The sequence below is a fragment of the Nannobrachium achirus genome (genome assembly GCF_963921795.1).
Source record: "Nannobrachium achirus genome assembly, chromosome: 2".
NCBI classification, from domain to species: Eukaryota; Metazoa; Chordata; class Actinopteri; order Myctophiformes; family Myctophidae; genus Nannobrachium; species Nannobrachium achirus.
The window spans coordinates 3183722-3208373 of record NC_137811.1 but is presented as its reverse complement, the minus strand read 5'-3'; the positions used below and the strand labels follow the sequence as shown (position 1 = coordinate 3208373).

Here is a 24652-nt window from a genome sequence, read left to right as displayed (position 1 = left end):
AGGCGATTATGTTGTCAAGTCGCTCCCGAGATCGTTTGTGTTTCGTTTTGAGAGGGTTGTTACCCCTGAAAAACACGTTTTGGCCTGAAACGGTTACGTTTTGTGTTTTTGTGGCGCCCCCTAAGGGTCGAAGTAGAAATGCTCCTGACGCAAATGGTCGTGGCCTATATGAGGAGATGCGTCATGACCCAAGGAATCCAGGGAAAAAGGAATTTTAATTTTCCGACCTACGGTTCAAGAGTTACAGGCCAACACGTAAAGTGGGCTGTTATTGCGCCACCATGAGGCCGAGTGATGTATTTATTTTTTGATTAATCCTTGCAATAATTATAAATCTCCTCTCCAAGTTTTGAAACTCTAGCTCCTATGGTTTGCGAGAGAAAAATTATTTAATGTGAGTTTTTGCATTTTCCCATTCAAGTCAATGGGGAAAAATAATTCACTAATAAATTAATATCAATTAAACTATACAACTTTTCTCTAAGCAAAATATAAGCACACGATTCCCGATGATGCCGGTCGATTTGACGTATGGCGCGAGTGTGTGGCGCAAAAACTGTGGGCTGTGAAACTCGGCGAAAAAAGTCTTATCTAGAAGAATAAATAAAGAAGGAAGAATAAATAAAGTTTCCCTAGAACTATAGTGTGTTGCCCTGTTAGGGCAACCACACTAATAAATAATGACAACATCTAAAGTGTACTCGCCTTACAGGCGAGCCCACAATTACGAGTCCCGAGTCCCTTAGTCCAGGAACGAGTAAAGTCATGGGTGAGACCGAGACGAGACAGAGTCAATGAAAATTTGGACTATAAGACCTGACCTGGCCAAGGAGTAATTTTAACTGAAAACTAATGGTTGAAATGAATTCAGCAGCCCAAAATGCCCTAATTACACACCTCATACGCTCATATTGGCTATTTTAATTTTTTCCCAGGCCCTCGGGATACCCCCAACTTTGATTGGCTCCCACAAAGTTTGTCAAGGGAGTTGAGTTTGACAAAGTTCAGAGGTGATAGTAGACACCTTTATTAACACATTTGTGAAGAAAGCTATTGGTAATGATTTAGTTCCTAGATTGGTCCACCACTCGGCTAACTTTCCCTCACTACCTGGAGGTCCACAGACCCAACGTTGAGAACCAGTATGTTACATAACATCAGACTCACTGATAGTCCTTCTCTCTCTGCTTCAGTTCTTTATCTCTGCAGTGTTTGGCCAAATGCAGTTCGTCCTCAAAGCATCTCAAGGCTGAAAGAAAAAGAAAAAGATTAAAATCAGATACTTGGTGTTGATGACTTTATTGAAGCTAAACACAAATCTATAGAAGGTGGCTCTGTATTGGGAAATGAGTGCACACTGATACCGCAAATTGTATAGAAATTCCTGTATTCCATGTATGGGAGCATCTGTTGGAGCGATAGTTCAGGAGCTATGTTGATTTCAAGTTATTTTTTAATGTTTCACAGCTGAAAATCCAGGACACACACACACATACACACACACACACACGCAAGCACGCACTCACAAGCTTGCACACACACACACACGCGCACACACACACACGCACGCACACGCACGCACGCACGCACGCACGCACGCGCACACGCACACGCACACGCACACACACACACACACACACACACAGAGGATGACATTTGACAGGAATTCCCATGGGTCCCGTGGGTCCCGTGGGATTCCCGCAGGACAGGAGTATGGGGTTATCTTTGTGCCATAATTAATTCGTATTCGTACTTTTCCTTTTTTTTTACTCGTAAACATTTTCACCAAAAAAATGACACGTAAACAAATTAATTTGAAAAAAATATCCGTAAAAAAATACATAAAAGTATGAATGTTTGTTTGGAAGCTGCAGTGATTATTATGCCAAAACTAAAAAAACAAGACAAAATACGAATATTTTCTTACTGTTTTACGAGTTGTTTTTTTGGTTACTTCATCACGAATGCTTTCATCATCTGCACGACTACGAATCTCAGTCAGCAGTTAGGAAACTGCCAAAAATCACATGATAGGCAGAGAGCCAATGATGTGAGGCCTGTCCCACTAGCCAATCAAAAGGCTCCGGAGTTGGCATGGCAACCAGCTGTTGCCATGTCTTCTAAAAGTGAGTACTCTGGGCTTTCTTATCCATAATTTTAGCTAATTCCATCACCAGTCCCTATGGAAGTCTAAATGCTCAAAAAATAATACATAAATACTACAATGAAATGAAATAAAATAAATAACAAAATGATATAAATAAAAAATACATAGTTCTATAGATCTAGGGAGTCATCCATATGTTTTCAGATCTATATGCCCATCCCCATGTTCTATTAATAGATCTATGGAGTCATCATATGTTTTATTGTACTTATTTTAAATAAAGGGGTCTCGGCATCGGCCGAGGGACCCCCGCGGACCCCCTGGCGCCGCCGCTAAGGGGCTCCGAAGGGGCCCAAAAATAGGAGCGGCACTTTCATTGGAAATTCTGGACTTTGACCGTGCGGACCCCCTCCATGGGTGACGGGACCGGGGCAAACGTGACAGCGCGGCCTGGTGGCGGCCCCCCGGTACTGCAGCACACATAAAAACCCATAACTCAGGCTAGGAGTGACCGTTCGAGACGGGACCGGTACCCACACGTCCAGCTCGGGGCCCCGGAGCCGGCCGTGGCGGAGCGCCACCTGGTGGCTGAACGCCGGTACTGCAGGTGGGTAAAAAAGGCCGTAACCCCGTCACCAGGAGAGACGGGGCCAGCTGCAGGGGGGTCCCCCGAGGGGTACCCCACCCCGGACGGACGGACGGACGGACGGACGGGCGGACGGACGGACGGACCAAAAAGGAAGTGCCCTTCGCCAAACAGGAAGTGCCTCTATATCTCATGAACCGTTTGTCGTACAGACGCGTGGGTGGCGTCATATGGCTTGATTAAGAGTCCTTGACCTTAATTGGTGCAACAGGAAGTGCCCTTTGCCAAACAGGAAGTGCCTCTATATCTCATGAACCGTTTGTCGTACAGACGCGTGGGTTGCATCATATGACTTGATTAGGAGTCCTTGACCTTAATTGGTGCAACAGGAAGTGCCCTTCGCCAAACAGGAAGTGCCTCTATATCTCATGAACCGGTTGTCGTACAGACGCGTGGGTTGCGTCATAAGACTTGATTAGGAGACCTTGACCTTAATTGGTGCAACAGGAAGTGCCCTTCGACAAACAGGAAGTGCCTCTATATCTCATGAACCGTTTGTCGTACAGACGCGTGGGTGGCGTCATATCACATGATTAAGAGTCCTTGACCTTAATTGGTGCAACAGGAAGTGCCCTTCGCCAAACAGGAAGTGCCCCTATATATCATCAACCCGTTTGTCGTACAGACGCATGGGTGGCGTCATATCACATGATTAAGAGTCCTTAACCTTAATTGGTGCTTCCTTCGCCAAACAGGAAGTGCCCCTATATATCATCAATCCGTTTGTCGTACAGACGTGTGGGTGGCGTCATATCACATGATTAAGAGTCCTTAACCTTAATTGGTGCTTCCTTCGCCAAACAGGAAGTACCCTCGCCAAACAGGAAGTGCCTCTATATCTCATGAACCGTTTGTCGTGCAGATTCGTGGGTTGTATCATAAGACTTGATTAAGAGTCCTTAACCTTAATTGGTGCTTCCTTCGCCACACAGGAAGTGCCCTTTGCAAAACAGGAAGTACCTCTATATCTCATGAACCGTTTGTCATACACGTGTGGGTGGTGTCATATGACTTGATTAAGAGTCCTTCAGCTTAATTGGTTTAACTAGCCCTGCACCCTCTTCTGATTGGCTGCTGCCCCTTGTGACGTGGGTAGAGCTGCGAGGGCCCGGTCATCACTGCTGAAGGACTCTTAATCAAGTCGTATGACACCACCCACAAGTGTACGACAAACGGTTCATGAGATATAGAGGTACTTCCTGTTTGGCGAAGGGCACTTCCTGTTTGGTGAAGGAAGCACCAATTAAGGTTAAGGACTCTTAATCAAGTCTTATGACACAACCCCCGCGTCTGTACGACAAACGGTTTATGAGATATAGATGCACTTCCTGTTTGGCAAGGGTACTTCCTGTTTGGCGAAGGAAGCACCAATTAAGGTTAAGGACTCTTAATCATATGATATAACGCCACCCACGCATCTGTACGACAAAAGGTGCAGGAGATATAGAGGCACTTCCTGTTTGGCAAAGGGCACTTCCTGTTGCACCAATTAAGGTCAAGGACTCTTAATCATGTGATATGACTCCACCCACGCGTCTGTACGACAAACGGCTCATGAGATATAGAGGCACTTCCTGTTTGGCGAAGGGCACTTCCTGTTGCACCAATTAAGGTCAAGGACTCCTAATCAAGTGATATGAGGCCACCCACGTGTCTGTACGACAAACGGTTCATGAGATATAGAGGCACTTCCTGTTTGGCGAAGGGCACTTCCTGTTGCACCAAATAAGGTCAAGGACTCCTAATCAAGTAATATGAGGCCACCCACGCGTCTGTACGACAAACGGTTCATGAGATATAGAGGCACTTCCTGTTTGGCGAAGGGCACTTCCTGTTGCACCAATTAAGGTCAAGGACTCTTAATCAAGTCATATGACGCCACCCACGCGTCTGTACGACAAACGGTTCATGAGATATAGAGGCACTTCCTGTTTGGCGAAGGGCACTTCCTTTTTGGTCCGTCCGTCCGTCCGTCCGTCCGTCCGTCCGTCCGGGGTGGGGTACCCCTCGGGGGACCCCCCTGCAGCCGGCCCCGTCTCTCCCGGTGGCAGAGTTACGGCCTTTTTTACCCGCCTGCAGTACCGGCGTTCAGCCACCAGGTGCCGCTCCGCCACGGCCGGCTCCGGGGCCCCGAGCCAGACGTGTGGGTACCGGTCCCGTCTCGAACGGTCACTCCTAGCCCGAGTTATGGGTTTTTATGTGCGCTGCAGTACCGGGGGGGCCGCCACCAGGCCGTGCTGTCACGTTTGCCCCGGTCCCGTCACCCATGGAGGGGGTCCGCACGGTCAAGTCCCGAATTTCCCATGAAAGTGCCGCTCCTATTTTTGGGCCCCTTCGGAGCCCCTTAGCGGCGGCGCCAGGGGGTCCGCGGGAGTCCCCAGAGCTCCAGGGGGTCCCCGGGGGGTCCCTCGGCCGATGCCGAGGCCCCTTTATTTAAAATAAGTACAATAAAACATATGATGACTCCATAGATCTATTAATAGAACATGGGGATGGGCATATAGATCTGAAAACATATGGATGACTCCCTAGATCTATAGAACTATGTATTTTTTATTTATATCATTTTGTTATTTATTTTATTTCATTTCATTGTAGTATTTATGTATTATTTTTTGAGCATTTAGACTTCCATAGGGACTGGTGATGGAATTAGCTAAATTATGGATAAGAAAGCCCAGAGTACTCACTTTTAGAAGACATGGCAACAGCTGGTTGCCATGCCAACTCCGGAGCCTTTTGATTGGCTAGTGGGACAGGCCTCACATCATTGGCTCTCTGCCTATCATGTGATTTTTGGCAGTTTCCTAACTGCTGACTGAGATTCGTAGTCGTGCAGATGATGAAAGCATTCGTGATGAAGTAACAAAAAAACAACTCGTAAAACAATAAGAAAATATTCGTATTTTATCTTGTTTTTTTTTAGTTTTGGCATAATAATCACTGCAGCTCCCAAAAAAACATTCATACTTTTTTTTTTTTACGGATATTTTTTTCAAATTAATTTGTTTACGTGTCATTTTTTGGGTGAAAATGTTTACAAGTAAAAAAAAAGGAAAAGTACGAATACAAATTAATTATGGCACAAAGATAACCCCATACAGGAGTCAAATTTGTATTGATGCCAGGATCGGGACGGGACAGGAATGAAAATCAACAGGAGTGGGCAGGAGCGGGAATCATCCCAGACCAGTTCATCAAATCGCAGAAATAAATTGCACAGGAAAGTGAGGTCTTTGAACTGCGAATATTATAAAATTATACATTATATAATAATAAACATGATATCAAATATAATATGGATCAAAATAGAAAAACATCTGCGCGATTTTATTTTTTAATTTTTTTTCGGGAGCGGGATGTGAACGGGAGTGATTTTGACCAGGAGCGGGATGGGACCAGGAGTCATTGTACAGGAGTGGGACAGGACAGGATTTATTTTTTTTACTCTGGCCCAGGATTGGGATGGGACAGGATTTTTTCTGCGGGAGTGGGACGGGACAGGAGTGAAAATCCACTCCTGTGTCATCCTCTACACACACACACACACACACACACACACACACACACACACACACACACACACACACATATATGGGACAATAATTGGCTCTGGGAACATCAACATTCATTGATTTCACGTAGCCGACAACAGTATGCCTTGACATCATGCTTGAGAACCCCTGGTTTTCAGAAATTCTTTCTTCCTTTCTTCTTTTTCTACTGTGACTCATACGTTTTGGCGAGGTTTGGCATGTTTGGAGTCTTTGTACATAGTGGATTAATTATCTTTATTCATTACGCTGTATCACCAATCTCCTTTTAGTTTTTCAGGGTGGATATTGAAGGTGATATTTAATGTTATGTCTGTGTGTACAGCTACATAAAAGTACTTTAATATTTGTTCAGCTCCTTGGTTATTGTAACAGCATTAGTAATAACTAGTAATAGGAAAAGGGTTTTATATACACCCGTAGCAGTACACCAGTTTTGCCAGTAGAGGGCAATGTGACTCCACACATAAAAACAAGTTACCTTACTACTATTCCATTGATGAAAAGATAAAACGTTTTATCACATAGGCCTATATGTCTTTCACAAAGTACAGAATGTTTCTATGTTGTGAGTACTGACAGTATGCTACAATGACTGTGTTGTTATTTTACTATTGCTGTTTTTGTATTTAAATTTTTTATCAAATGTAAATGGCCTGCTGATGGTGTTTTGTAGAATTGGTTATTCTGTCAAATTCATTAATTAAACAATGTACTTGAAACAGAGATTGGAATCAGTGGAGAATTAGCATATACACTATGCTCTTATTCTGTTAATGGCCGCTTGTGGTGAGAATTTCACTCTAATAAATGCTACCGTATACTGTATAGTTATATATCACTTCATATGCTACTGTAGACACATGTGTCTGTGGCAAAGACTTGGCCTTGTCCGTGGCAAATTTGAGATTTTCTGTTTCATACACCAATATAATATTCTTATTTTGAACCAATACAGAACATCAAGTCTTCAGGTTTTTACTACGGTATATGGCACATGAGTCCATTAGAATGATGGGGGTCCTTGCAAATAAAACCTTTGAGACCCCCATGGGTTTGTACACCCAGAGTTACAGAGTTGTTATGGTCTTATGCTTCTGGTAATATTATTGTCCACTCACTTTGTATGTCCGTGGCAAAAATAGAATTTTGACAAAGATGTCCACCACCCCTGTTGCAGGCTTATGCAAAGGAAGGTTCCAATGTAATTTTCAGACAGATGCCAGGTTAATGTGTTGACCTGGCATCTTATTCTTTGTAAGGGACAGCGGGGCTCGTTGTGCCGCAGGGTCAGTTGTTATCCTGAATTTAAATCAATACAATGTAAAATCAAATGCTGTCGATCATTTTTTTTATCACTTTGGAACTCCCGTTCCGGTTCATCATGGCTGCAAAGCTGATTTCACTTTGCCTGGCTCCAGCCCATAGACCCGCCCACTCTCTGAGCGGACTGGTTCTCTTGGTCTGGTGTTGTCATATGACGCTTAACTTGATATGGTATCTTGGCGTACAAAATGTTGAAAATCAACAGAAACAGTGGAGGGGGGAGCTCAGCCAAAGCTCTTAATTGCTCCCTTTGAACTTCAAAAGTATTTGGCTGCAGACCCCCATCTCAAAAATATTTTGTTCCAGGGACCACAATAAGTAAATAGTCCTATTTGCGTTAAAATATTCACTCTGAATTTGGGCCTTGCCTTAAGCTAGAAGCCAAATAGATACACAAAGCTCAGATCTGTTGACAGTTTGGTTTTACAAAACACAGGATAAGATGTTAATTTCCTTTGTGCAGGCACATGCGTGTGAGAGTGTGTGTGTGTGTGTGTGTGTGTGTCATCTGCAAGGGAGGGGGGGGCTGGGGTTAGTTTTTAATCTAGGACGCATCATCAGTAGTGTTCCTCCAGGTCTTAGGGTGTTTCGGCCATTATACACTATACACCCTCTCCGGAGGCGGCCAGCTCAGGGTCATGAGTCCCGAACCTGCGTCATTTCCAATTAATCATGAGAGTATCGTTCATCTTATGGATGGCAGACTTCTCATGGGACTGTGCAAGGCAGGGGCGTCCTTTTCCCTGAGTCAAGCCTATAGGCTGACCGCATACCTCCTGGCTCCAGTTTAGGCATTTAGCAGAAGCTCAATGCCCAAACTGGAAGCTCCCAATCCAAGCGACCCACAACAAGCAAAGCAATACAATACGCAATACAACCATCAAAGTGATTAAGCATGAGGATAGCGTTATGCCATCTCCTCATGAGACTTAATCAACATCAATACCCAAACTGGAAGCTCCAAATCCAAAGCGACCCACAACAAGCAAAGCAATACAATTAGCAATAAGCAATACAACAATCAAAGTGATTAAGCATGCATGAGAATAGCGTTATGCCACCTCCTCATGAGACTTAATCAACATCAATACATCAACTGCATAGAGATATCAATCCAGAACAAAGAACAAATCGTATATACCTATACGAACGCTATCTAGCTTGGTTACTTTGGGGCCCAGCAGGGGTCCTTCCTCCTCATAAAAAGCCACTGGCTGCTTCTTTCGGCTGCCTCCGATGCAGCTTTGATGGCTGACCGCTGGCTTTGGCCTCTAATTCCCAGGTCTGCAAAGAGCCTGGTTGTAGATCTTGCCACAAACCCTCTGCATCCCACCTCCACTGGGCGGACTTCAGCGTTCCAGCCGCGCTGTTGTGCTTCAGCCGCGAGCTCTGCATAGCGTAGGTGTTTCCGCTCGTAAGCCTCATCCACTGAGTCCTCCCAGGGTACTGTGAGCTCGATGATGTACACCTTTTTTAGAGAAGGGGACCAGAGCACCAAGTCAGGTCTCAGGGTGGTTGTAGCGATCTCTGGAGGAAACACAAGTTGTCGGCCAATATCAGCCAGCATCTTCCAGTCGCGAGCCAAACGTGTAGGAGTTGGAGCATTACATTTATTTTGACAGTTACACAGATTAATATTGTAAACATGGCAGATCTACAATCTCACAATGCAAGGCGTTGTGAGCTTTTGCACTATGCACTGTTGAGTCAAATCTCAGGAGAGGAGATTCTCCCATATATGTTCAACACTGCTCCTATACAGATTTTGGCCTAAAATCACGCAAATTGGATGGCAAATCACAACCTCCACCCCTGCTTTCTCACAGGGCCCTCTTCTAGCGCCACCATCAGGCTGATTTTTACAAAACACATTTTTCAACACTGCTCCTACAGATTTTGCCCTAAACACACGCAAAGCGGTACACAGTATCTCTAAAGTCATGTCATCAACATGGATTTCCCATATTCCCTCCTGATTGGCTACGATTGCCTTCTAAAGTTTGTCCCGATTAGGGAGTCTTACTGGTAATATGCATTATACGCACGCACGCACGCGCGCGCACACACACACACACACACACACAATCACACCAGTGTGAACTGAGCGGTGGTGTCCATGCATTTCAAGGTTGTGTATATGCGTGCATACACTTTGGAAACCGTTAAACACACACACACACACACACACACACACACACACACACACACACACACACACACACACACACACACACACACACACACACATAGTGCTCGGGAGAGCACTGCTTCTAGTTTTTTTCTTTGATTTATTTTCCCACTTTTCCTTTTCTGCTTTTTTGCTTTCCTGCTTTTTCTGGCTTGGCCACTTTATCGCTGCTTGCAGCTATATTTATTAAGTGTGCCTGCTATGCAATAGCAAAACACTTATTGTAATCCGCCATACTTAAGTCATTAAGTCATTAAGTCTTTCGCCACGAATTTCTGCACGTAATAACTGCCGCACAATTTACGCCACCGCCGCAATATATACATCAAAACGTGCGGCTCGGCCGGGAATGGTGTGCTATTACTTTTCTTTCCGATCCGCGTTACCATTGCGACGTAATTCGCAAAAAACGACGCCAAAAAACCCCATTGACTTAGAATGGGGGAAACTTCGGCACGTAATAACTGCCGCACGATTTACGCCACCCCCGCAATATATACATCAAAATGTGCGGCTCGGCCGGGAATGGTGTGCTATTACTTTTCTTTCCGATCCGCTTTCCGATTGCGATGTAATTCGCAAAAAACAACGCCCAAAAACTCCATTGACTTTGAATGGGGGACTCCGAAAAAAACCCAGAAACTTTGGCGCCACATAACTCTGCCATACTTTTGCCTAGCAACGTCATTTAAAATGTAAAATGCTCACACAACTTTGGTCTTTTTCCGACCAATAGGGATGAGCTGTAATTGATTAAGCCTCGCCCCCTCTTTAACAGGAAGTGCCCTTCACCAAACAGGAAGTGCCTCTATAACTCATGAACCGTTTGTCGTACAGACTTGCGGCTGGTGTCATACCTTTTCTTTTTTTCTCAATTTTTTTTTCTCAATTTTTTTTTTCTCAAATTTTTTTTTCTCAAATTTTTTTTTTCTCAAAAATTTTTTTTCTCAAATTTTTTTTTCTCAAATTTTTTTTTTCTCAAATTTTTTTTCTCAAATTTTTTTTTTCTCAAAAATTTTTTTTTCTCAAATTTTTTTTTCTCAAATTTTTTTTCTCAATTTTTTTTCTCAAAAATTTTTTTTTCTCAAAAAATGTTTTTTCTCAACATTTTTTTCTCAATTTTTTTTTTTTCTCAAAAAATTTGTTTCTCAATTTTTTTTTTCTCAATTTTTTTTTCTCAATTTTTTTTTTCTCAAATTTTTTTTTTCTCAAAATTGTTTTCTCAAAATTATTTTTTTCTCAACATTTTTTTTCTCATTTTTTTTTCTCAAGATTTTTTTTTCTCACAATTTTTTTTTCAAAATTTCTTTTTCTCAAAAAAGTTTTTTTCTCAAATTTTTTTTCTCACAAAACAATTTTTTCTCAAAAAACTGTCGTTAAAGTGCGACCCGTGATAACGGCCAAAAATGCTCCAAAACGCCACTAATTAGTCGAAATGGCTGACTTCCTGTTTGGTTTCTGATTGGTTGCTGGCCTTGTGACGTGGGTAGAGCTGCGAGGGCCTGGTCATCGCTGCTTGCAGCTTTAATTCATTAATCGTCCATGACCTTAATTGGGGCCTATTTCGCCAAACAGGAAGTGCCCCTCACCAAACAGGAAGTGACCCTTGATCTCGTGAAATGTTTGTCATACAGACACGCGGGTTGCGTCAAATGAAATAACGCTAATGCTAACACCAACCGCTACACAAGGTTGCACAGACTTAGCGAGCTGCAGGCACACTTAAAATTTCTTAGAAATTTTCTCTTCTAGTTATATTTTAAAATCCACCACTGCTCGTTGTATGCTGCAATTGACTGGTCCTCTTTAGCATCTCACAGGCTGCTCTAACATTGATATCATTAAGTGTGCCTGCTATGCAATAGCAAAACACTTATTGTAATCCGCCATACTTAAGTCATTAAGTCTTTCGCCACAAATTTCTGCACGTAATAACTGCCGCACAATTTACGCCACCGCCGCAATATATACATCAAAACGTGCGGCTCGGCCGGGAATGGTGTGCTATTACTTTTCTTTCCGATCCGCGTTACCATTGCGACGTAATTCGCAAAAAACGACGCCAAAAAACCCCATTGACTTAGAATGGGGGAAACTTCGGCACGTAATAACTGCCGCACGATTTACGCCACCCCCGCAATATATACATCAAAATGTGCGGCTCGGCCGGGAATGGTGTGCTATTACTTTTCTTTCCGATCCGCTTTCCGATTGCGATGTAATTCGCAAAAAACAACGCCCAAAAACTCCATTGACTTTGAATGGGGGACTCCGAAAAAAACCCAGAAACTTTGGCGCCACATAACTCTGCCATACTTTTGCCTAGAAACGTCATTTAAAATGTAAAATGCTCACACAACTTTGGTCTTTTTCCGACCAATAGGGATGAGCTGTAATTGATTAAGCCTCGCCCCCTCTTTAACAGGAAGTGCCCTTCACCAAACAGGAAGTGCCTCTATAACTCATGAACCGTTTGTCGTACAGACTTGCGGCTGGTGTCATACCTTTTCTTTTTTTCTCAATTTTTTTTTTCTCAATTTTTTTTTTCTCAATTTTTTTTTTCTCAAATTTTTTTTCTCAATTTTTTTTTTCTCAAAAATTTTTTTTCTCAAATTTTTTTTTCTCAATTTTTTTTTCTCAAATTTTTTTTCTCAAATTTTTTTTTTCTCAAAATTTTTTTTTCTCAAATTTTTTTTTCTCAAATTTTTTTTCTCAAAAATTTTTTTTTCTCAAAAAATGTTTTTTCTCAACATTTTTTTCTCAATTTTTTTTTTTCTCAAAAAATTTTTTTCTCAATTTTTTTTTCTCAAAATTTTTTTTTTCTCAAAATTATTTTTTTCTCAACATTTTTTTTTCTCACATTTTTTTTTCTCAAGATTTTTTTTTCTCACAATTTTTTTTTCAAAATTTCTTTTTCTCAAAAAAGTTTTTTTCTCAAATTTTTTTTCTCACAAAACAATTTTTTCTCAAAAAACTGTCGTTAAAGTGCGACCCGTGATAACGGCCAAAAATGCTCCAAAACGCCACTAATTAGTCGAAATGGCTGACTTCCTGTTTGGTTTCTGATTGGCTGCTGGCCTTGTGACGTGGGTAGAGCTGCGAGGGCCTGGTCATCGCTGCTTGCAGCTTTAATTCATTAATCGTCCATGACCTTAATTGGGGCCTATTTCGCCAAACAGGAAGTGCCCCTCACCAAACAGGAAGTGACCCTTGATCTCGTGAACCGTTTGTCATACAGACACGCGGGTTGCGTCAAATGAAATAACGCTAATGCTAACACCAACCGCTACACAAGGTTGCACAGACTTAGCGAGCTGCAGGCACACTTAAAATTTCTTAGAAATTTTCTCTTCTAGTTATTATTAATATTCATATTATTATTATTACCCGTATTAATTAAGTGTGCCTGCCATGCAATGGCAAAACACTTATTGTAATCCGCCATACTTAAAGGGGAAGACCACCCATTTTCAATATTGAACTGTGTCATTAATATACCTTAGAGGAGTTGTGTGGAAATAGAAAAAAAGTCCCCCCCCCCCTTCTGTGTTGCCTATAACTGTAGGATTGATTTTGGGGTTTGTATTGTAAAGTACAACTTGATGACATCACACATTGTACTTTACAATACAAACCCCAAAATCAATTACATCAATCTAGGCAACACAGAAGGGGGGGAACTTTTTTTCTATTTCCACACAACTCCTCTAAGGTATATTAATGACATAGTTCAATATTGAAAATGGGTGGTCTTCCCCTTTAAGTCAGTAAGTAAGTAAGTAAGTAAGTCATGTTCTTGCAAATTTCTGCTCGTAATAACTGCCGCACAATTTACGCCACCCACGCAATATATACATCAAAATTACGCCACCCACGCAATATATACATCAAAACGTGCGGCTCGGCCGGGAATGGTGTGCTATTACTTTTCTAAGAGAAAAGTTGTATCGTTTAATTGATATTAATTTATTAGTGAATTAATTTTACCCATTGACTTATAATGGGAATCGCAAAAACTCACATTCAATATTTTTTTTCTCGCAAACCATAGGGGCTACAGTTTCAAAACTTGGAGAGGAGATTTATAATGATATCAAGGATTAAAAAAAAATAATTTCGTCAGTTGGCCTCATGGTGGCGCTATAACAGTCCACTTTACCTTTCGGCCTGTAACTCTTGAACCGTGGGTCGGAAAATGAAAATTCCTTTTTCCCTGGATTCCTTGGGTCATGCCGCATCTCCTCATATAGGCCACGCCCATTTGCGTCAGGATAGATTTTCCGCCATTTTGAATTTTCTTCAAAACACACTTTTTGCTCCTTTTCCTACATATTTTCTCCAAATGTCACAAAAATCGATACACACGATCTATGGACTCATGCGATAAACATATTTAAACGATATTTTGATAGTCCATACCGTTCTTCCGTAACAAGGTTTCAAAGTTAGCGGGAGGAGCCCGTTTTGTAAGAAGTAGCCATAAATCACAAACGAAACATCCAGTCAACACCAAATTTTAACCACAAGTGGGGGGCGCTATACTGAACATATACCCAAAAGCATTTCCACTTCGACCCATAGGGGGCACCACAAACGCGCAAAACGTAACCGCTAATGCTAATGCTAACAAATGCTAATGCTAACAAATGCTAATGCTAACACATGCTAATGCTAACAAATGCTAATGCTAACAAATATGCTAATGTTAACACATACAAGGTTGCACACACTTAGCGAGCTGCAGGCACACTTAAAATTTCTTAGAAATTTTCTTTTCTAGTTTATTTTCTACTTGTTAAGTGTGCCTGCTATGCAATAGCAGAACACTTATTGTAATCCGCCATACTTAAGTATGTCGGTAATGTTCTTGCAAATTTCGGCACGTAATAAGTGCCGCACGATTTACGCCACCGCCGCAATATATACATCAAAACGTGCGGCTCGGCCGGGAATGGTGTGCTATTACTTTTCTTTCCGATCCGCGTTACCATTGCGACGTAATTCGCAAAAAACAACGCCAAAAAACCCCATTGACTTAGAATGGGGGAAACTTCGGCACGTAATAACTGCCGCACGATTTACGCCACCCCCGCAATATATACATCAAAATGTGCGGCTCGGCCGGGAATGGTGTGCTATTACTTTTCTTTCCGATCCGCGATACGATTGCGATTCGCAAAAAACGACGCCCAAAAACCCCATTGACTTAGAATGGGGGACTCCGAAAAAAACCCAGAAACTTTGGCGCCACATAACTCTGCCATACTTTTGCCTAGCAACGTGATTTAAACTTTAAAATGCACACACAACTTTGGTCTTTTTCCGGCCAATAGGGATGAGCTGTAATTGATTAAGCCCCGCCCCCTCTATAACAGGAAGTGCCCTTCACCAAACAGGAAGTGCCTCTATAACTCGTACAGACTCGCGGCTGGTGTCATACATTTTTTTTTTCTCAAATTTTTTTTTTCTCAAAATTTTTTTTTTCTCAAAAAATTTTTTTTCTCATTTTTTTTTTCTCAAAAATTTTTTTTTCTCAAAATTTTTTTTTTCTCAACTTTTTTTCTCAAATTTCTTTTTTCTCAAATTTTTTTTTCTCAAATTTTTTTTTCTCAATTTTTTTTTTCTCAAAATTTTTTTTTCCTCAAAAAACTTTTTTTTTTCTCAAAAAAGATTTTTCTCAAATTTTTTTTTTTCTCAAAAAATTTTTTTTCTCAAATTTTTTTTTCTCAAAAAATTTTTTTCTCAAAAAAATTTTTTTTTCTCAAATTTTTTTTTCTCAAAACATTTTTTTTCTCAAATTTTTTTTTTCCTCAAAAAACTTTTTTTCTCAAAAAACTTTTTTTTTCTCAAAAAACTTTTTTTTTCTCAAAAAACTTTTTTTTTCTCACAAAACAATTTTTTCTCAAAAAACTGTCGTTAAAGTGCGACCCGTGATAACGGCCAAAAATGCGCCAAAACGCCACTAATTAGTCGAAATGGCTGACTTCCTGTTTGGTTTCTGATTGGCTGCTGGCCTTGTGACGTGGGTAGAGCTGCGAGGGCCCGGTCATCGCTGCTTGCAGCTTTAATTCATTAATCGTCCATGACCTTAATTGGGGCCTATTTTGCCAAACAGGAAGTGCCCCTCACCAAACAGGAAGTGACCCTTGATCTTGTGAACCGTTTGTCATACAGACACGCGGGTTGCGTCAAATGACAAGATTAAGAGTCCTTAAACTTAATTGGGGCCTATTTCGCCAAACAGGAAGTGCCCCTCACCAAACAGGAAGTGACCCGTTTTCTCGTGAACCGTTTGTCGTACAGACATGTGGGTGGTGTCATATGAAGAACAATAATGTTAAAGCTTATGCAAAAAATGCTAATGTTAATAACGCTAATGCTAACACCAACCGCTACACAAGGTTGCACAGACTTAGCGAGCTGCAGGCACACTTAAAATTTCTTAGAAATTTTCTTTTCTAGTTTTAGTCTGTCTTTAAATAGGGGTCTTGAACTCGCACAGACAAAATTTGTTTTCCAAAGAATTAATATGTATGTTGGTACTGGTCTCTTCTTGTTTATGACCCTGGGGTATGTAAAAAATGTATAATGAAGAAATTAGTTGATGTGAACGAGCTGTATAGTTAAGTGACTGGTTGATCTGTGTTTCACTCGGACCGTTTTGTGCGTGGCACCGAGGTCCCTTTATAAGTGACACCATTCAGGGCCAGCGGGTGCCCACAATGGCTGAGGGTGCTATTCTTTAAGTGAAGGATACCCATCTCAAATCGGCCAGGTGAAAACAAAAGGCTACATTTGCATGCCAATGGGAGCGTGTGCCAAACCGGTTGTGTCCAGCCAATGCTGATCTACTGTATTATAATGTACATTTCGGGAATTACTGAGAGGTGGGGGTGGGCTCCCTTGCCAAAATGAGGGGGGGTGGGGTGTGGGGGGGGGGGGGGGGGGGGGGGCTCCCTGGCCAAAATGAGGGTGGGTGCAAGGCAGGCCTCAGCACCCTCGTGGAGCCGTGACTGACACCAATGCTTGTATGAAACGTCTGTTGTTTTGCTGCTGCTGGGGGGAACCTTCAATAAACCTTCAAAAATAATTAACTGTGCCTGCCATGCAATGCAATGGCAAAACACTTATTGTAATCTGCCATACTTAATAATAATTAAGTGTGCCTGCCATGCAACGCAATGGCAAAACACTTATTGTAATCCGCCATACTTAAGTAATTAAGTGTGCCTGCTATGCAATAGCAGAACACTTATTGTAATCCGCCATACTTAAGTAATGTTCTTGCAAATTTCGGCACGTAATAAGTGCCGCACGATTTACGCCACCGCCGCAATATATACATCAAAACGTGCGGCTCGGCCGGGAATGGTGTGCTATTACTTTTCTTTCCGATCCGCGTTACCATTGCGACGTAATTCGCAAAAAACGACGCCCAAAAACCCCATTGACTTAGAATGGGGGACTCCGAAAAAAAACCAGAAACTTTGGCGCCACATAACTCTGCCATACTTTTGCCTAGCAACATGATTTAAACTTTAAAATGCACACACAACTTTGGTCTTTTTCCGGCCAATAGGGATGAGCTGTAATTGATTAAGCCCCGCCCCCTCTGTAACAGGACGTGTCCTTCGCCAAACAGGAAGTGCCTCTATAACTCATGAACTGTTTGTCGTACAGACTCGCGGCTGGTGTCATCATTTTTTTTTTTTTTCAAATTCTTTTTTCTCAATTTTTTTTTTCTCAAATTTTTTTTTTCTCGCTAAGTGTGAGAAAAAAACTGGTCACAAACTCGGTGGGTGGTCCCACAGTCCCAACGGCTAACCGCTAATGCTAATGCTAACAAATGCTAATGCTAACAAATGCTAAAGCTAACACATGCTAATGCTAACAAATGCTAATGCTAAAATGCTAATGATAATGCTAACAAATGCTAATGCTAACAAATGCTAATGCTAACACATGCTAATGCTAACAAATGCTAGTTTGTTCTAAATTCACCCTTTGTCAGCCTTATAGTTGGTCCCTGACTGACCAACCATCAGGCTCTCTTTTTCCTTGTCCCACCCTGGTTCTGCCTTTGTTATGTTGAATTTGCTAAAACATAAGACATAAAAACATTTGAAAACATGCCCTGTCACTGACACCACTGAGAATCTCCTTTTTACTGAAACCAAGATTAAAATGAGAATTGAATACAGAATAACAATAAGAAGCAACTGAATTTCAATGGTAGTGGATGGAGAGAAAGGACTTTTGTCCCACCAAGACACAGCAACCAATGGGTGCGAAGAGGGGCAGGACAACGGTTGGGACTTGACAAAGGGTGAATTGAGTGCTGGTGTCCTTGTTCTAAACTTCATTGTTTGCCCGAACCGTGCACCCAAGACTAGTATATTGACGAGTGCTCCTATTTCCTTTTCTGAAGTATCTGTCCCTCACTCACCTTTACCCTCCCTGAACAGGTGCGTCTGTGCATCTTTGATCCAGCGGTAGATGGGGAAGTGGTAAATGACTCCTTCTGGAGACGTGATTTTAAACTTGGTGGGGAACCAGTCGTTCTTCATGAGGAGGTCCTTCTTCTCCAGCTCTATCAGCACTAGCTCACCAAGGCTCGCGGGACATTTCACCGAGAAGGTAGAGGTCTGAAAGCACCCATTGGGAAATATTTGTCAGACATGGCCGACTCCCCGTTGATCAGTGGTGGGAAAAAGTGGTGGTCAATACTGTCAATATAGAAATACAAGTAAAAGTCCAGACTTAAAAATGTACTTGAGTAAAAGTACAAAAGCATTGGTATCAAAATGTACTTAAAGTACCAAAAGTAAAAGTAGTCATATATAGAATGTCCAATTTCAAGTTTTCAAACGTATACAAATATATTTAAGGCAGCAGATCTGCAAGCTCAATGCATCGCATTCTGAGCATATAGATGGACTATTTTCAAATGGACAAAACATACATAAATTTATATAAGGTTGAAGTTGTTATTAATGCATGTTTTGTAATAATTATCAATCTACAAAGTAACTATACTAGTTGGGAGTAAATGTAGTGGAGTAAAAGGGAAGGCTCTCTCCATTCCGACATGTCGCCACTCCGAAATTGACTTCTTATTGTCGAACTGGCGACACTCCCAGGGGTTAGGTTTAGGGTTAGGGTTAGAGATAGGGTTAGTGTCGGAAAGGAGACATGTCGGAGTGGAGAGATGCACTTGAGTAAAAGTACAAGTATTTGAATTTGAAATATTCAAGTAAAGTTTACTTTACTTGAATATTTCAAATTCAAATACCTCAAAACTTTACTTGACTTTTGGGGGTGAACTATCCCTTTAAGTAATGTACTTAAAGGAGTAGTTCACCCCCAAAATGACTTTATTTCCTATTGATTACTCACACCATGGAGACTTGAGTTCAATAATATTTTTTTGTATTTGTCGCATTCTGACAATAATTTGAGAAGACGTTTTGTGTCTCCATAGGGAACAAAGGAGGCACTTTGTGTCTCCATAGGGACTCACTGCTGATCACATATATATATATATATATATATATATATGTGTGTGTGTGTGTGTGTGTGTGTGTGTGTGTGTGTGTGTGTGTGTGTGTGTGTGTGTGTGTGTGTGTGTGTATATATATATATATACTGTATGTATATATATATATATATATATATATATATATATATATTGTATTTGCCGGACTATAAGCCGTGGCTTTTTTCCCATGGTTTGAACCCTGCGGCTTATACAAAGGTACGGCTTATATATCACTTTTTACAGCTAACGGCAAGTTAGTTAGTTTTACAATCGTCTTTAACAAGGATTTATGTATCGAGTTTTACAGCTAACGGCCACCAGGGGCGCTCTAGCGGGAAGCAGGAAGGACACCTGCGGCTTAGTCAGGTGCGGCTTATATATGTAAACATTTGTTTTTTGTTCTAAATGTAGCTGGTGCGGCTTATAGTCCAGCAATTACGGTATGTATATATATATATATATATATATATATATATATATATATATATTTTTTTTTTTTTTTTAATGTATTAATAATAATAATAATAATAATCAATAGCCTACTTACTTAGTTACTTTACACCACTGGCTGACCCCCCCCCCCCCCCCCCCCCCCGTTCCTTTATAATAATGGAAGTCAGACTCACAGTGCCTTGGAAGAAGTCGGCAGCAGCTCCCACGAGGCTGCTGAGCTTGCTGCGGTTGCTCTCGCCCTCCCTTCCCACCAGCTTGATGAAAATATCATTGGTGGTGGACGACATAGCGAGCTTACCAGTTGTCACTGTCACCTTGTATGTCGCCATGTTCACACTGGGGAGCAGAAGCAGAGCGCTAGAATGACCAATCTATATTTATCAAAGCACCACGGGTCTTCAACAGGGGGTCCGGGACCAGTGCTTAATTTGTAATTGAATAGGTGCCGGAGCTCTATAGACACACACACACACGCACGCACGCACGCACGCACGTGCTCATGTGTGCTCAGTGCTTGCTTGCTCACACCAAGGCGGTAGGTCGGTTTGTCAGGGGTGGTTAGAATTTGCATGGCTGAGCAACTTTTCCTTGTTGCTATAAACTCTAATCAGCTCCTGTATCTCTCAGACACCTGCCCAGAGAGGGAAAAAAAAAAAAAAAAAAACGTAATATGCAAAACACTCCGCCCTCGCCCTCCTACGCCCGCAAGAGTCACTAGGCGACGCGTTGTGAGCCTGCAGAGCTGCTATTTTCCAAACAGTTTGACAAATTCGGAATAATCTACTAATCTAAAGTACGTTTACTTTGGTAATGTAATTATATCTTGATTCCAAAAAAATCAATAAAACAGGCCTTTTACTTGTAACACACAGAGTATTTCTACATTGTGGCATTGCTACTTTTACCTAAGTAAAACAAAAATGTTGAGTACTTTACTTCCACGACTGCTGATTTGTTTGTAATATCGGTGATCCAGGAATTTAAGCCCATTCGACTCTTGCACTCTGTAAACGTCAACTCAGCACTATGTTCTTGAGCTAATATCAACTTACCAGCCGATTGGGCAAATATGCGCTCACCCTATTCACACCTTTTCCCCCCAGACTGTTCAGCAATTCACCTCCAGAGAGGATAGAACAGTTGAATTCATCCAATTGTGTGTTTTTTTTTTTTTTTTTTTAATCTCCTGCCCAAAGACCTCACAGTGTAGAGTGTGAACCTATGTAGTTTGAGGCCTTGTTGGTGATTTGCTCTGACGATGATGGCCTTTTGGGGATTGTTGGGACCGCACACACACACACACACACACACGCACACGCACACGCACGCGCGCCAGTCTTTCAAAGGGGTCCCCATAGAGGCCCGAAGATGGATGTGGAGAGGCGTGCACATGCGGGCGTCTGCGCGTCTCCGTGTGTACACACATGTCTGTGTCTATGCGTGCGCGCGCGCGTGTGTGTGTGTGTGTGTGTGTGTGTGTGTGTGTGTGTGTGTGTGTGTGTGTGTGTGTCTGTGTGTCTGTGTGTGTGTGTGTGTCTGTGTGTCTGTGTGTCTGTGTGTGAGTCTGTGAGTCTGTGTGTCTGTGTGTTTGGGTGCAAGCAGAATAGCCCGGTGGACGAATAACGGACAGAGAGAGATAGAGGGGGAGAAACGAGAGAGAGAGAGAGAGAGAGAGAGAGAGAGAGAGAGAGAGAGAGAGAGAGTTTAAAGAGTTAAAGAGAGAGAGAAGCACTTTAAATGTGAGTTCGCTGCAGAACTCCCCTCCCTCGCAAGGGCACTTCTCTCCCGCACATCATCTCTCTTCCCCCCTTTCTCCTTCTACTGTTCTTTCCCCCTTTTTCCAGTCCCACAACGCAGAATCAGAATCAGGATTGCTCACAACGCCTCGCGCTGCGAGGCGTTGTGAGCATGTAGATCGTCTATTTTCACAATGTCTGAAAAAAAAAAAAAAATTGTCACTTTTTTACACAGGTTTCTACGGTTTCTTGGGCTTGATATGGCAGCCTGGAATGTTTTTTCAAGCGCAGCTAAACTTCGCATGTTACTAAACGTGCCACAATTAACAATAATGCATTGCAACTGCGCAGCTGACCTGCGGAACCTGGTAATACACCATTTTGTCAAGCTGGGGGGAATACAAATGTGGAGAATGTAATTATAATACCTTGTTAAAGTGACCATTATGTAAAATCTTGCATTTGTAGTTATTTTACTGTAATTTAACAACATAATAACCAGCACAGATAGACACAGAGACATTCGTGGATTTATATTTAAAAGTAACTTTTATTTTCCATACCCAATTGATGCCCCTGCTATCTATTTCCCTCCCTCCAACACTTTCTCCTTTCTCCTTTGTCTCGGAGAGCTCACCCTCTATCCCCTATCTCAGTGTTTCTCAACCACTGTGCCTGGGGACCTTTTTTGAGCCTATTAGCTCCTTGTTCTTTAAAGTTGAACAGCCAATGGATGCACATGATTCTTGCCAGAGTTGTACTTGACATAAAACAGCTGCTTTGCTTGTCTATGGTTGTTGTGGTGGGTAGTGCAATGCCTCAGGTGGCTAATTTGACATGAAACTGATAAATCTAAAACATGTGTGACAGCTGATGTTTCAAAAACTGTAGGGTCAAAACTATTCCATTTTATTACATACATTTAACTCAGACATGTTGACAACAGTCGAAATTAATCATACAAACTAAGGCTGCGACTTTAACTGATTAATTGCGATTAATTACAGAAAATTAACGCGATTAAAAAACTTTACGCATTTTAATCGCACTTAGTTTTTGCACCACAGAACCTTCAGTTTCGGGCATACCGATCATAGCGATGCACCAACCAAAAAGAGACAACAAACACAAAGGGAGAAGTAGCCGATCAGAGCGCTTTGCTTGGCCCAGTGGATGCGAAATTTAGATTAAAAAAACTCACTCGTTGATTCACTCGTACAACAAAATGTGTTTTACTTGAAAAAAATGCTTCTCAGGTCAAATAGCGATGTGCGATTAAAATGTCATTAATTGCGATTAATTAATCACAGAGCCTGTAATTAATTCGATTAAAAATTTTAATCGCATCCCAGCCCTAATAAAAACACAATTCAGTGTCATGCAGTGCTTTTTTCTTAGTTTCCTTGGCCAGTTACCAACAAGTGGCACAATTGTTTATTTATAGCCACATTAAAGGCATTATCTTTATTCAAATAATAAGAAAACACAACAAAACATAATTTAGTAGGGACAATTTGTGAACATTTAAGTGAACATTATACTGTTTGCATTAGCAAGCCCACGAGGCCACAATTAAGCATAGGCTACATTAGGCCAGGGGCCAATTCTGATATCTTCACAAATTGGTACCACCCAAGGTGACCGTACATTTTTAAAATTTTTGACTTCCTACATGTCTCTAGTTTACATTTTGGTATGATAACCCTTTCTGAGACCCAGCTTAATTGATGTTATCAGCCGCTAGAGTCGGTCTCCCATCGACTTTCTATACAGGAGGAAAATACCCAGAAAACATATTTTTCTGGGTATTTAAGTAGGATGTGAGGGGTCTAACTACTAGGGGTTTGTCATGATGCTGAATTCATTGCAAGCATTTGTTTTGCACAAAAAACATTCCTTGGTCTACAAATGGCCCCAGAAAACGATGGTTTAGTGATGAGTATCTCTTTTCATCAGTTTCATCAGTTTTGTGGGCGTTTTCTGGGGCCATTTGTAGCCCAAGGAATGTTTTTTGATAGACCAAGAGTAGTTATATGGAATGGAAAGGTAATTAGACCCCTCTTTTTCATTTTCCCTCTTAAAATTGCCAAATACAAGGCACAAATACTTAGTTTCCATACAATCAATTATTTGCATTGCAAAACGACTTGATACCGATTACCGCATTTTAAAACGATACGATACAATACAAAGCCAAAACGGTACGATATTTTGCTTTTGCAAACGATATAGTAGATCATTGCAAATTAAAATAAATATTTCGATTCAGTTACTATATCGTTACACCCCTAAAATGTAGGGGTCCTTGACTTGTAACAGTTTTAGAACCACTAGTCTTCCTGAACCACGGTGTTCCTGAACACACACGATAGTTCAAGAAAAAGAAGAAGAGAAAAAAAAGTATTGCTGCTGACAATGTTCACAAATATTTCATTTGGAATGGAAAATATGTTTAAATATCAACACTTACCGGTTCACATTCAATGTAAAATTGGTGATAATCCAGATATGTCCTGTTCTGAAATCCTGACACAACACTCGGTAGCTATACTGTAGGTCTAGACTTTATTACAGTTCCACGTATTACACAGGTTAATGATTAATGGAGGAAATGCTGCATATCACTGGCAAAAATCATATAAAACATATATTATTCTTACTTTATGTATTATAAATAATGCGAATTGTCGCTGTATAAACCTTTATATGCCCAAAACTGTTATGATGTTGTTTGGCATTCATTTACAAATAAACATAAACGTAAAATAAATATGGATACTGAAAATTAGAGGGTTCTACCCAACAGCAACTATATAAAGTTTCTGGAACAACACTTTTATTTCAAATACAGAACTTAAAATTTAAAAATAAAATAAAAAGAATGACATAAATATGAATAGTCGCTGAAGGCGGTCAGTAAGAGTGCAAAGTGTGAAACTACATTGTGAGTACAGTGAGTTAATATTTAAACAGATGATAATGAACAATAAAACACAGACTCTTAGGGTCTCAAGGTTCAATGGTTTTAAAGGGTTTATATATGCTTAGATACATTGTATTTGGGATCAAATCTTTCTCTAAATTGTGATAATCATTGCTATAGT

The 24652-nt window shown here is 41.2% G+C and overlaps 1 protein-coding gene across 1 annotated transcript in view; it reads right to left on the bottom strand.

Moving 5' to 3' along the window:
• LOC308308592 (arachidonate 12-lipoxygenase, 12R-type-like) overlaps positions 1 to 20141 on the bottom strand; it is a gene marked incomplete at both ends in the record, with an annotated part of 57553 nt that extends 37412 nt beyond the window's left edge. The window contains 3 exons of the mRNA XM_080754014.1: positions 1168 to 1249; positions 18268 to 18466; positions 19986 to 20141. Coding sequence (XP_080610140.1) covers positions 1168 to 1249; positions 18268 to 18466; positions 19986 to 20141 — 437 coding nt within the window. The remainder of the gene's footprint in view (positions 1 to 1167; positions 1250 to 18267; positions 18467 to 19985) is intronic.
• Between the last annotated feature and the right edge of the window lie 4511 nt (positions 20142 to 24652).